We start from the raw sequence: 13,345 nt of genomic DNA on the forward strand, positions 1-13,345 counted from the left end.
TGGTAGGACTCGAGGGTTACACAGTATCCCATAAATATTATTTCAATCAACGTCGCCAACCCTGCCTCCTGCAGGCCAGCCCCATTATTCACCTTGAATTTTATCCTGAAAGAAACCTTCGATACCCCAGTCTTTGATACGCTAGATAAGTCAGATGTGATGTCCACAAAAATGACTGCAAACGTTTGGCCCTTGACCACAGTTAATCATCTAACTCTAAGGAATAGGTACCATTAGTCCCATCCTGCAACAAGCAAACGAAGCAGCATGTCCAAAGTAACAGCTAGGAAGCTGACAGAGCCAGGATACAAATACCTCTTGTTCTCTGTTGTATCCTGCCTCTCTGCTTAAGGAGTCTGGTTAATATTTACACTGTGGATTACCTCATTGGTTCAAGTCTTCGGTCTGGTGAAGCAGGCATTGTTTTCTGTGTCCAAGAGAACAGTGACCCAAGAATCGTGTGGGGGTAGAAGGGCAGTTTTTCCAACCCTAAGTATCCGTCGATTCAACAGTATTTATCCACTGCCTACCTTATGCCGAGTGCTAACCTAGGATCTGGAGACTCAGTGAACAGCCCTGTCGTCACAGAGTTTCCACTCCAGGGAAGACAACAAATAAGCAAATGTCAAGTAGTAATAAATGTCATTAAGAAAAATAAAGAGGGGATCCCTGGGTGGCGCAGCGGTTTAGCGCCTGCCTTTGGCCCAGGGCGCGATCCTGGAGACCCGGGATCGGGTCCCACGTTGGGCTCCCGGTGCATGGAGCCTGCTTCTCCCTCTGCCTGTGTCTCTGCCTCTCTCTCTCTCTCTCTCTCTCTCTCTCTCTCTCTCTCTCTCTGTGCGTGACTATCATAAATAAATAAAAATTTAAAAAAAAAGAAAGAAAAATAAAAATAAGGGGCAAAGACCGCTTGTTCGGACACTGTAGCTTTTCACTACAGTTGCCATCTATAGTTCTCAGGTTCCCAATGAGTAACCACATGTTTCTCACTTTGGAAAAATAATTAACACACCAGTTCCTTTTGTTTTTCCATCAAGTTTTAAAGAACAACCCTTTTGGGTATTTGGGGAATACATAAATAAGACACGAGAGAGGGTGTCTGAAAATGAGAAATGATGAAGTAAAAGGAAGCTGCTTCCACACACAAATTGATTTGTCCATAGTTTTTTATTGACACTTTTTCAGTGTTACATAGGGAAAGGTATTGAGGATGTAGAAAGGAAAGCCATGCATACAAGGGAATGCAGCATCACTTTACATCTCAGGAAAGTGAGTATCTAGTGGGTCTTTGGGGAAATTGGGAAAGAGGAAATCCAATAAAGAGAAAGACCAACTCAGAGACAAAAGAAAGACTAAGAAATGTAACATCTTCCTGGAACCATAATAGAGAGTCTAAACTAGGTCTTCATTCTTTTTCATGGACCATATAGTTTCTGGGAAAAGAGAGGTGGGAAAAACTAATTCTTCAGAGAATTATTAGTTCACAGAATGAACGAGTAGAATTAGCCATTGACAAACGTGAGGAAATAGCTGTGTTTAGGTTTTGGCAGGTGGGCAGGGAGTGGTAATAATATCATAGGGCTGCCATTTAATGAATCACAACTATTACATGCCAGGGACCACGCTACACCCTTTACAGAGTGATTCTTAAGCATTGCAGCAACCCCATGAGGTAGGTATCATCATTATTGTTATCATCATCATTAGCATTCCAATCTTGTAGAGGAGGACACTGGACTACAGGTTAAGAAGCTTATCCTATCCCAGCAAGTGGCAGCGTTGGGAGAAGGACCAAAGCCTGCCAGGCTCTGAAGCCAAAGTGCTTTACATATCCCTACTTCTCCATGCTGCAAATTTCAAAGAGGGGTCGGGTGAGGGTGACTTGGGAGTTTAAAAGTTCCCAGTAAGGTTAAAGAACAATAAGATTCAGATCTGAGCAAGATAACTTCTAAATTTCACAGAATTATTGGATCTTGCCCCTAGAATTTCCAGGGGGTGGAGAGAAAATGAGAAAGAACCAGTGAAGATGGTGGGAGGTAATTTTGATTGGGGGATTTCTTTGAGGAAGGGACCTGGAAGGGAAGAGTCAGGCCCTGCGGTGGATCCTAGACAGCAATCCGGTAGTTGGGATGGACCTGGGGCCTGACGTCGCAGACCATGCCAAGAAGCTGGGCCAGGACGCGTTCACGGTTTCTCTGCTGGGAGCTCTGCATGCCCTGCACCTGGCGTCTGGTAGCCTGTTCCACCTCAGCCGACAGGTTCCCCTGGGAGCCCATGGCCTGGGGGGATTGGGAAAGAGATGGAAGAGAGAAAGGCAAAAGCAGAAAACAGAGAAAGAAGGGTCCAGGCATGTGGAGGGAAAGATTCTGGAGCAACCAGGAAGAAAAGCCCTTGCCAAAACCATCCCCATCCCATCGAAATATCCAGACACCAAAGAAAGCAACACAACTCCCTTTCCTTTGAGACTTGACATGCAACTGCATCCAAAAACAGTAAAATCCCCACTACCTTACCACACATAACCGTAAAACTCTGCCTTCCACCCCAAATGACATCATATTCCATGTAGACAGTGGCAATCCTCCCCCAAGTTGTTCAATTCTTTCAAAAATCTCAGATTCTCTTATCACACATCTTTATCAATAATGTGGTCCTTGCTAAGGGTCCCTTTCAGCCCTTTATCATGTTATTTTCTTGTAGAGCCACCCTGTACACACCTTATCATATACACCCACCGCCTTGCACCTTGCGGTCCCATCTCAACTTTCCCACAACTCACCGCCTGTTGCTTGCTCTGGAACTCCTGCTCTCGTTCTCTGCGGTACAGCTCCACCTCCATCTGTGCCTCCTCCTTTGCCTGCTTCAGACGCCGGGCCTTCCCTGGAAGCAGAAGAAAGGAGGGGGCTGGGGATAGACCCCCTAACACCACCCATTTCTTCCCTCCCAATCAGCCATCCCAGTCCCAGCTTTCTCCCACCAGCCTTAGATTTTCCCAGGGACTCATATGTTTGCTGTCCCCCCCCACCCCAATTTTCTTTCCAGACTCCAAAGGGAGAGGAGACTCACTCTTTCTGGCATCTGCCACCTTCTCAGCCGCCCGTTTCTCAGCTTGCAGGAGCTGCTGGATACCCTGGGACTGACTGGCCATTTCTGTGGTTATGGCTGATGCTGTTTTGGATGCTACCGAGGTACCAGATGGCTCCCCCACCACCACTACACATGCACCCTCCGAAGTCCTCCCCTTCCACCAGCTCCTTGCTGCAGTCCTCCACTACCCCTGGGTCTTAGTGCTCCCCTGTTCTGCTCAGCCTCCTGCACCAGGTGTCTCCCCCAAATTGATCCTCCCATGGATGGCTGGTGTCTTCTCCCTCTCGCACCGGCAGTACCTAGGAGGACCACCTGGGGGCAGCAGAGGCCAGGCCCAACGCTGCCCGCCGCGGGCACAGCAGGTGCCGCGTTTTCGCTGTCGAACATCCAGGAATGGGGGCAGGGGCAGAGAAGAGTGAGAAGGGGGCATAGAGGGGTTGAAGATGGGGTGAGAAGTAAGAAAGTGTGTCTTGGGAGAAGAGGATGCTGGCTTTCTCTGAATTCTTCCTATTTGTCTTCCTTTTTTCGCTCTCCCTCCCGTTTCCGTCTCTCTTTTTTTCTACATATTTCCCAAGTCTAATTTATGCATCCATTTCAATGCCTTCTCTTACGGTTGTTTCTTTATGTCTTTCACACATGCCTTTTTTTGATCTGTCCCTGTTCTTGGCTTCGCTGTGGCTTTAGTGTTGCGTTTTCACTGTAATTTTTAATCTTTTCTCTTTATCTCCTCCGTTTTCTCTCTTTTCGTCTATCGCTGAACCGTCTCCTCTCTTCCCGGTTGCGGGGGGGGGGGATAAATTAAGTCGCTGTGTCCCCCTCCTCCCCCCCCCCCCGTGCTCGGCTCCTCTTCCTTCTCTATCGTCCAGTCTTCCGGGTTCAGGCGGACCCTTTATCTTAAGTTCCCAAGTTTCCCCCCGAGGCCAGACTGAGGAAACACACACACACGCCCGCCCCCTCGGAGAGAGACGACATCCGGTAGCGCGTTCCCTTCGGGCCTTACCTGCGTCTCGGCTTGCGCCATTTCCGGCCGCCTAGAGCGTCCCGCCCTTCCCGCCTCCTTCCTCGGAGCATCTTAAACACAGGCCTCGGGCCTGCAGCTCCGGGGGTACTGGGGGGGCGGGGGGCAGGTCCGATGAATAGCCCCTCCCCCCAGGCCCCAGCGGGAGAAGCCTCCACATCTGTCTGCCGGGTACATCATGTTGCGTTTCTAGATCGTTATTTGAAATTATCTGTGACTTTAGATTCAGGGTTTTGTTGATAACAGTTTTCCCCATCATTTTTCATTCGCCTTTTTCAAAGCCTTATTAAATATTACCTGGGCTCGTGAGCCTCAAAGCAATTATCTGTCCTTTTCTCAAATTTTACGTCAAAAACTCTGTGCCCCGAGCCCCCTTCAGGATTTTCTTCAGACCCACGGTGTGGTAAAGGGGTGAGAGTGGGAGCGGCCTGAGGCCTGCCGGTGGGGAGGGGCGCGAGGAGGGGCGGGGATGTCAGAGACGGCGGGACCCTGACCACTGCCTCTCGTCCTCCGTGCTCAGCCCAAGACGTCCATGGCCTCCGGGTCCCGCCGCCAGCGCCGAGAGCGTCGCTTCCGTCGTTACTTGTCCGCGGGGCGGCTGGTCCGGGCCCAGGCCCTCCTCCAGCGACACCCAGGCCTCGATGTCGACGCCGGGCAGCCCCCACCCCTGCACCGGGCCTGTGCCCGCCACGACGCCCCGGCCCTGTGCTTGCTGCTCCGGCTGGGGGCGGACCCTGCCCACCAGGACCGCCACGGGGACACGGCGCTGCACGCCGCTGCGCGCCAGGGCCCGGACGGTGAGTTTGCCTGCTGGGGAACAAGGTCGTGACCCGGGGACATGACGGGGAGTCTGCCTGCTGGGGAACAAGGTCGTGACTGGGGACAGGGCGCTGCACACCACTGCGCGCCAGGGCCCAGACCGTGAGTTTGCCTGCTGGGGAACAAGGCCATGAGCCCCTAACTGACGGGGAGGAGGTGAAGGCCGGTCGTTGAAAAATCGGCTCCTTCTATCTAGGAAGGTAGTTGGCCACATTGGCATGTGGCAGTCGTTTCTGACTTTACATCACTGAGCTACCATTGTCCCAAGAGCCCAGCATTCTCAAAACAGCAACTTCCAATTTCCCATCTTTCTAGATGAGTCGCAAATTTGTCACTTGACTGGTGTTCCCCTACAGTGCAAGAAGTGAGATAGAGGGTAGGTTCTGCAGTTAGGTTGCCTGGGTTGGGATCCCAGTGCCATACTTAACAGCTGTGTATTCTTGAGCGACTTACTAAACTTCTGAGGCTTAGTTTGCCCTCGTATACTATTAACAGCAGCTCTTGCCGTGTATGTGCCGGTACTTCTCACAAAACAGCTCATTTAATCGTCACAATAAGTACTAATATTATCCCTGGTTTCTCAGATGAGAAAACAGCACAGAGAAGTAATTGGCCAAAGTCACCCAGTCACAAAGTGGTAGAGCAGGGATTAGAACCCAGGTAGCCTGGCTAGACCATCTGTACTCTTGAGGACTCTTGTATACATTATAGGATTACTCAGTCATAGTGCCCATGTTCAAAGCGCCCATGCCATCACATATGTTTAGAGAATCACCTGACACAACGTGTAATTAGAGCACCTGACATGTGATTAGCACTCAGTAGATGCTGGCCAGTGTTGTTCCTGTTATCAACAGATCCATACCCTTTACCCTCAGTTCTACAACAACTAAAAAACAACACTAAGAGCCAAACATTTTTCTCATCAGTCTGCCAGCAGACCCGTGTGGTGAGAAAACCCAACCTGAACTAAAATGAGACCGTGATTCATTTTTATCCTACTAATGTTGATACTCATACATTTCTCTGCAGTATCTTTCATGTTTGGTTACTGGAGCTGCCCAGGCCCTCCAGGCTACTTAATACACAGTGTATGTACTTTAGATCAGCTCTACCAAATCTGAGTTCTGAAAAACCTGTTGACACTGAGGGTTTCAGATGGGGACCTATTGACTGTGGAAGCAGCTCTGTAGAGATAGTAGCCTTTAGGAAAATAAAGCCTCGTAGAGACTTTTCTTCTAGAATAAGAACATTAGAGGAGGATCCCTGGGTTGGGACGAACAACCTTACCTCAGTATGATTTCTCCTATTGCCATCTTCCAGCTCCCCAACAGAAACCCCTCTCACCCCAAAAACTTCCCTCATAGAGTAAAAAAAAAGTCCTCTTTTCTTTAATTCCCCTTAACAGGGCAGCCCCAGTGGCGCAGCAGTTTAGTGCTTCCTGCGGCCCGGGGTGTGATCCTGGGGACTCAGGATCGAGTCCCGCATCAGGCTTCCTGCATGGAGCCTGTTTCTCCCTCTGCCTGTGTCTCTGCCTCTCTCTCTCTCTCTCTCTCTCTCTGAATAAATAAATAAATAAATCTTTTAAAAAGTATATTAAAATAATAATAATAATAATAATAATAATTCCCCTTAACATAGTGAGATAGGCTGGCATATTCAGATTTTTTTTTAAGATTTTATTTATTTATTCATGAGCGATACAGAGAGAGAGGCAGAGACACAGGCAGAGGGAGAAGCAGGCTCCCTGCAAGGAGCCCGATGTGGGACTCAATCCTAGGACCTGGGGATCACGCTGTGAGCCGAAGGCAGATGCTCAACCTCTAAGCCACCCAGGTATCCCTCTTTTTTTTTTTTTTTTAACGTAAACAGAGGAGGTTTGCAAAATGTAAGCATCTAATTTGACAGCTGACATTTTACATGGCAAGAGAGCAGAGAACCCTGTGACAAATCTCAGTCCTGTTCATTCAGCCTCTAACACTTACAGGCTATGTACCAGGGACATGCAACTTAACTTCCATGACCCTAATTTGCCTCTTTTCATTATTATTAAGTTGTTTTTGTTTTTGTTTTTAAGATTTTATTTATTCGTTCATGAGAGACACAGAGAGACAGAGGCAGAGACACAGGCAGAGGAAGAAGCAGGCTCCATCCAGGGAGCCCGATGTGGGACTTGATCTTGGGACTCCAGGATCACACCCTGAGCCAAAGGCAGACACTCAACCACTGAGCCACCCAGGCATCCTGGAGTTTTTTATTTTGTAACTTGTCTCTCTAAAATGGAAGCTGTGACAATTAAATGAGGCAAGCACTTGATACAGGTTTGGCAGTCACCAAGTGAGAAGTATTGTTATTTGTATTCTTATATTATCCAATTATGGCTTTGGGGGTAATAAAAAGATCTCTCATAGTATGGTAGGATATTCTTTCATTATATTGACATCTAAGAAGCATATGAGATCAATACTGTTATCCTATTACAGAAGACGAAATAGTGTCTAGAAGGTTCAGGAACTTACTGCAATCTAATAGCCAACAGGTTGTTGTCTTCCCCGTACTTGGGTCACTCCCAAGCCTTGGGATCCTCTCAGGCCTTACTTCCTCCTGTTCCTCTGACAGCCATGCCACCAGATGGCCTTCTGGCTCTTTGGTAAATGGCTCATCATAGTCAGCTTCAAACTGCTTTAGAGACCATTAGGTCTTAAAATGCAAATATTTTCTTTGAACAAATGAAATGACCCAGGATCCCCTAAGGAAGGGGAGGTTTTCCCCCATTCCCACGTTAGCTATGTTAGCTGTTAGGTTCGAGGGATGAGGCAGTTGATGCTGGATTGACTGGGCTCTGTGATCACAACCAATGAGATGCTAATAAATGGCTTTTAGTAACTTCCTTTTGGGACCCATCACCTCAAGGGGAAGTGGTCTTAACTGTCAAAGGCCCCCATATAAACATACCTTAGTCAGACAATAACCATTCTCTACACATGAGTATTGGTGAACATTAAGAAACAGTGGGTCATTTTCTCACAGACTTTGCAAAAAGAATGAAGTCCAAAGCCAGACGGCTTTTTTTTTTCTTTTGATGTAACATTCACCGCATTTCTGCTCTGCACCAGCACAGTACCAGACAACTGCCATCCATTACTCACTTTGACCTGCACAGTAGGAGTAAGCTGTGGCCCTTATTTGGCAGATAACTGAGCCATTTTCTGGCGTATGTTCCGTTTGCCTTTCCAGCCTTTCCTACCACAGCACAACCACAAAACTGCAGTTTCAGCTACGTAGCTCTGTTTTGTTACTCTTGATCTTCAGGATCATGAGTTCAAGTCCCACATTGGGTATACAGATTACTTAAAATCTTTAAAAAATGGAAAGAAGGGGGGCACCAGGGTGGCTCAGTGGATGAGCATCTGCCTTCAGCTCAGGTCATGATTCTGGGATCAAGTCTCACATCGGGCTCCCTGCATGGAGCCTCCTTCTCCCTCTGCCTGTATCTCTGTCCCTCTCTCTGTATCTCTCATGAATAAATAAATAAAATATTTAAAAATAAAATCTTTTAAAAAAGGAAAAAGCCAAAAAACGTCTTAAAAAAAATTTCATTAATAAAGTCATCTTTCAATCTATCTGATGAGCAAAATTACAGGGTTAGTTGGTGATAATCTTGGTAAAGGATGACACATGCACTCATATTCTTTGTAAGAGTGTATGTTGGCACAAATTTGAGAGCAAATCGGTAAAATCGCACATGTTCTTTGACTCAGAAATTCCACTTCTGAGAATCTACCCCACAGAAATTCTGTAAGGAGTCTACAAAGACACGTAGGAGGCCAAACATTTTTGGAAACAAAGTCTCTTGACCAGGCGTGGTGAGATGTTTATTTCATACACATAGCGGAACACTACACAGTCATAAAAAAGAATGAGGTAGACTTGTTTATGCTCCTGTGGAAAAATACAAATGAGACATCAGGTGAAAAAAGCAAGTTGCCAGACAAAAACATATAGCCTGGTTACACATCTCTGAAAAAATAGTCATCCTGTATATGCATTTTGTTTGTTTGTTTGTTTGTTTTTTTCTGTGTATGCATTTATATGCACCAAGACAGGACTGAAAGGGACCACAATAAACTGTTACCAGAGATTAAATTTATTCTTCGTTCTTTAAAAAGAAAAGATTTTGGACACCTGGGTGGCTCAGTGGCTGGGCGGCTGCCTTCGGCTCTGGTTGTGATCCCGGGATCCAGGATCAAGTCCCTGCATGGAGCCTGCTTCTCTCCCTCTGCCTATGTCTGCCTTTCTCTCTCTGTGTGTCTCTCATGAATGGATAAATAAATCTTTTAAAAAAATAAAAATAAAATATTTTTCAAATTAGTTAAATCCCTTTCACATTAAAATGTTACCCACATTTACCCAGGTAAGATTGGAGGACAGCCACCCATAGTCCTACCACCCAGAGACTAGAATTTTTACACATTTCCTTCTAGCCTATTTTTTTTTTCAGCCATAGGAATTAGCCTCTTATTTTACACAATTGTGATTGGATCCTCTGTATAGGTTTGTAGCCAGCTTTTTCCACACACAAACATCATTTTTAGTGGCTATTGAATATTCTGTACCATATTTTACTTGCCATGTTTTATAGTTGGAAGCCTTACTCCTTAGAGCCTATGAATTTAAAAACCTCCTATGCAAGCCTGAACACCCACCCACCTTCATACCTGCTGTGAACCCTGTCAGGGAATAAGCAGTTGAAAGACAGGACTAGGTATATGTTGGGTGGGACAGGTTGGGAGCGCTGTGATAGGTCATGTCAGTAGTAAAGAGACATAGCCCCTCCTCTTATCCTGATGTGGTTTGAGCTGGGCAGCACTCAAGTACCAAGCGTGATGAGTGAGGGGCAACGGGCCTTGACCAGCCAAGGTGGGCCCATTCTGTCTTCCTACCTCCCTAGCAGTGACAGGACGACCCTTCCCTTGTCCATCCTTTTGCCAGGTGACCAGTATGTTGCATCACCACAAAGTAAAGATTTAAGGACTGGTGGCCCATTTCCTCCTGCCCTAGGGAGAGAAAGTAGGTCCACAGGAAGGGAGGGTGCCTCACTCACCTTCCTCTGTCCCTGCAGTGAAAGAGGTGCTTGGTAACCATAGTGGGTGGGCTTGGCCAGGGGTAGAGCACTGGGTTGGCAGTAAAGTGAACAGCTTGACCTTCAGCTTACGCTAGAATGGATGCAGTAGGTCAGGGCTCGGGAAGAGCGGAATTCAGGAATATCAGTCCTGCTTCTGTTTACCCCAGCCTCCTGTCAGCAAGCCCCTGGGCAAGACCCTAAATCTCAGCCCCTTTCTCCTGCCCTACATCAGTAGTCATTTGGAAAGAACCTGATTTGCTGCTAGGAACATTTCTATGGCTTGAACTCGTTGCTAGTCTCGACCTTCATACCTCCTCACCCCCCTCCCAGTATGCCCTGTATGAGGTTGGCTGCGAGAAATTACCCTGAAAATATTTATTTTACTCAGTTTATTGAGCAGCAATATGTAAAGGTCTCTGTTATTTATTCGTATGTTTAAAATGGTGCAGAGTAAAATATTCAATTATTTTACAGTCTGAAGTACAGTTTTGGGTGAGAAACACAATAAGAGTTGTAAAGTGACAACATTTTCATATGAAATACTAGAGGTTTTTGACATTGCCCAGGGTGGCTGGAAGCAGGCTGCAAAATGTCATTTAACATAGTAGGACTCCTATATTTGTGGACACTAAAATAGTTTGTGGGGACGCAGACTAGAATATTTTAAACTACCATGCTTATCACACATGCAGTAAACTATCGGTAAATATTTGTCAGTGATGGTGATTTCCTAATACCCAGGAGGCTACCACGTGGGCAACTCTTTTCATGGCTCTAAGACCAAGGGAGTGAGTGACCCGCAGGATTCAATATGGCAGTCCTGCCGAGGAGTGGGAGTCCCAGCTAACGTCTGCTTACTGCTCTTCCACCAACAGCCTACACGGACTTCTTCCTGCCACTACTGAGTCGCTGCCCCTCTGCCATGGGAATAAAGAATAAGGATGGGGAGACCCCTGGGCAAATTCTGGGCTGGGGACCCCCCTGGGATTCTGCTGAAGAGGAAGAAGACGACGAGGCCTCTAAGGAGCGGGAATGGAGGCAGAAGCTGCAGGGAGAGCTGGAGGAAGAGTGGCAAGAGGTGATTGGGAGGTTTGAAGGTAAGGAATCCATCCCCATCTATAGCTGCCCTCCTTCCCTTGACCGCTCTTTCTGTACCACCGCATGAATGCTCCCGTTGGCCCGCTGTACCCCCTCCTCTGTACTCTCCTGCCCCTCCTGCCTATCACCTTCTCACAGCATTTTCTGGCTACCCTCGTCCTGCCCTCCCAAACAGATGACGCTTCCCATGAGACCCAGGAACCTGAGTCCTTCTCAGCCTGGTCAGATCGCCTGGCCCAGGAACACGCCCAGAAGCACCAGCAGCAGCACGAGACACAGGGAGCCTGCCGACCCCCACGGGCCGAGGGTTCCAATCACAGCTGGCAACAGCAGGAGGAGGAGCAGCGGCTCTTCCGAGAGCGAGCCCGGGCCAAGGAGGAAGAACTGCGTGAGAGCCGAGCCCAGAGGGCCCAGGAGGCTCGTGGGGACCGAGGGCCAGAGCCAGCCAGGGCTGGGCCCAGCGCAGAGCACCCACGAGGAGCAGGGAGAGGCAGCCTCTGGCGCTTTGGTGATGTGCCCTGGCCATGCCCTGGGGGAGGGGACCCAGAGGCCATGGCAGCAGCCCTGGTGGCCAGGGGCCCCCCCTTGGAGGAGCAGGGGGCTCTGAGGAGGTACTTAAGGGTTCAGCAGGTCCGCTGGCACCCTGACCGCTTTCTGCAGCGATTCCGAAGCCAGATTGAGACCTGGGAGCTGGGCCGCGTGATGGGGGCCGTGACGGCCCTTTCTCAAGCCCTGAATCGCCATGCGGAGGCCCTCAAGTGATCTAGGGAAAGAGTGAGAACTGCAGGGAACACAGTGTTAGAGGCAGGGCCATAGGAAGGGGAAAGTCAAGTATTGGGGATGACGAGGAAGAGGCCAATGCCACAGGATGAAGGATATGGGGTGGGAGCAAAATTTGTATTGAGTGGGAGTGGGGAGGATATGGGCCACCACCACTGCTGCTTGGCACCTCCATTTCCTAATAAGACCTGGTTCCACATCTCACTCCCTGTGTCTCCTCTGCCTTTTTCCATTGCTGTGGTTTTCATCATACATGACATCTCTTTCCTACCCCGCCTGCCCAAACCCGCAGCTCCTACACACCTGCAGCACACACGCACACACTAAGATGTGCTCTCAGCTGGAGCCAGGAAGGCCCTGCATAAGGCCCTGCCCACCCACAGAGGCAGCCCTTAGGAGACCCAGTATGCCCACCAGTCTCACTCCATTCCCTGCACTGGGCTCCTCCACTGTGCAGTCAATGACTGGAAAAATAGATGTGAACTGAGGCAAAAAAGGGAACAAAGGCAGTTTCCCTCCTCTCCCCAGTTCCCCAGGCAGAACCACATCCTCCTCCCCATTTAACACCCCCTCCCCCAACACAGGGCTTTCCCTTTGCTGAGTCACTGAATGCTCTGAATTGGGGGCAGCTGGAGCTGGGGGCCCTGAGGAGGTTGTGGGAGGATGGAATAGAAGCAGAATGGACAGAGGAAGAGCCCTGGGGGGGGGAGTGGAATTTTGGTTGCTAAAATTAGGAGCAGGGGAAGGAGATGGAAAGAGCCAAATTATGTAACCTGGGTTGTCTGTTCTTGGGCAACTACAGATCCACACCCAAAGCTATCTCCCCTGGAGCTCCTCAGTCCTCTGTGTCCTCCGGGGCGCGGGTCCTCCTCTCCAGCTTCTGCTCCCATTGCACCCCTGGAATTCATCTCTGGGCAGTTCAGCTCAGCCTTCCAGATAGACCTCTTGTCCTGAGGTTGAAGGAAAGGTCCTGAGGAGCAGAGGGAGAGGGTCTGGCGCCATCCCCTTTCCTGTTCACACTCCATTTCCACTCCAGCTCCCCAGACCTGTAGACAGTACCAAACCCCACTGCCATCCCCCAGGACACAAGGAACTCCATGAAAAGGAAGGAAAGTACAGGCATGCGCCGGCCTGTGCAATCTGCACGACTCTACATCAGAGCATCTTATGAATCAGGAACTTACTTTCCAGGCTTGGAGCCCTGGTTTACTCAGGAGGATCCCAGGAGTGGAAGCAGAGGGCAATAGAGGATAGGGAGGGGAAGCCCGTGGAAGCAGGGGTATGCAGAGTGGGCAGGGGACCTGGGAGAAGACAGCCAGGAGACCCAAAGCCTCCTGAGACCAGGCAGCTGTTCAGGGTCAGGAGGAGGAAGGGCTGGTGAGAAAGATCCTGTGAGAGGAAGCTGCTGTGATTCAGAG

General features: G+C 48.9%; 2 protein-coding genes across 3 annotated transcripts; one reads left to right on the plus strand and one right to left on the minus strand.

The window, feature by feature from the left end:
- Positions 1–1,148: 1,148 nt before the first annotated feature.
- On the minus strand, positions 1,149–3,200 carry ATP6V1G2 (ATPase H+ transporting V1 subunit G2). The gene is made up of 3 exons (XM_055330028.1): positions 3,067–3,200; positions 2,780–2,880; positions 1,149–2,279 (listed from the first exon to the last, which is right to left on the minus strand). Exons 1-3 carry the CDS (start codon positions 3,146–3,148, stop codon positions 2,106–2,108), a joined length of 357 nt encoding a protein of 118 aa, XP_055186003.1. The 5' UTR covers positions 3,149–3,200; the 3' UTR covers positions 1,149–2,105.
- A 256-nt stretch (positions 3,201–3,456) lies between these two features.
- NFKBIL1 (NFKB inhibitor like 1) lies at positions 3,457–12,131 on the plus strand. Of its 2 annotated transcripts, none has more exons than XM_055330027.1 (4): positions 3,457–3,542; positions 4,626–4,902; positions 10,925–11,146; positions 11,323–12,131. In XM_055330027.1, the coding sequence occupies exons 2-4, from the start codon at positions 4,638–4,640 to the stop codon at positions 11,907–11,909; spliced, it is 1,074 nt and encodes a 357-aa protein (XP_055186002.1). In that variant the 5' UTR covers positions 3,457–3,542; positions 4,626–4,637; the 3' UTR covers positions 11,910–12,131. The 2 variants fall into 2 exon arrangements, with proteins under 2 accessions (XP_055186002.1, XP_055186001.1); XM_055330026.1 differs by lacking the exon at positions 3,457–3,542 and adding an exon at positions 4,050–4,276.
- The last annotated feature ends 1,214 nt before the right edge of the window (positions 12,132–13,345 follow it).

The sequence above is a fragment of the Nyctereutes procyonoides genome, unplaced genomic scaffold (genome assembly GCF_905146905.1).
Source record: "Nyctereutes procyonoides isolate TBG_1078 unplaced genomic scaffold, NYPRO_anot_genome, whole genome shotgun sequence".
Lineage (NCBI taxonomy): Eukaryota > Metazoa > Chordata > Mammalia > Carnivora > Canidae > Nyctereutes > Nyctereutes procyonoides.

Coding starts and splice junctions, on each gene's coding strand:
- ATP6V1G2 (XM_055330028.1), bottom strand. CDS start 3,148: ATGGCCAGTCAGTCCCAGGGTATCCAGCAGCTCCTGCAAGCTGAGAAA. Junction 2,881..3,066: donor GGTGGCAGATGCCAGAAAGA/GTGAGTCTCCTC, acceptor TTCTGCTTCCAG/GGAAGGCCCGGCGTCTGAAG. Junction 2,280..2,779: donor TCCAGAGCAAGCAACAGGCG/GTGAGTTGTGGG, acceptor CAATCCCCCCAG/GCCATGGGCTCCCAGGGGAA.
- NFKBIL1 (XM_055330026.1), top strand. CDS start 4,220: ATGAATAGCCCCTCCCCCCAGGCCCCAGCGGGAGAAGCCTCCACATCT. Junction 4,277..4,625: donor CCTCCACATCTGTCTGCCGG/GTACATCATGTT, acceptor CTCCGTGCTCAG/CCCAAGACGTCCATGGCCTC. Junction 11,147..11,322: donor GGTGATTGGGAGGTTTGAAG/GTAAGGAATCCA, acceptor CCTCCCAAACAG/ATGACGCTTCCCATGAGACC.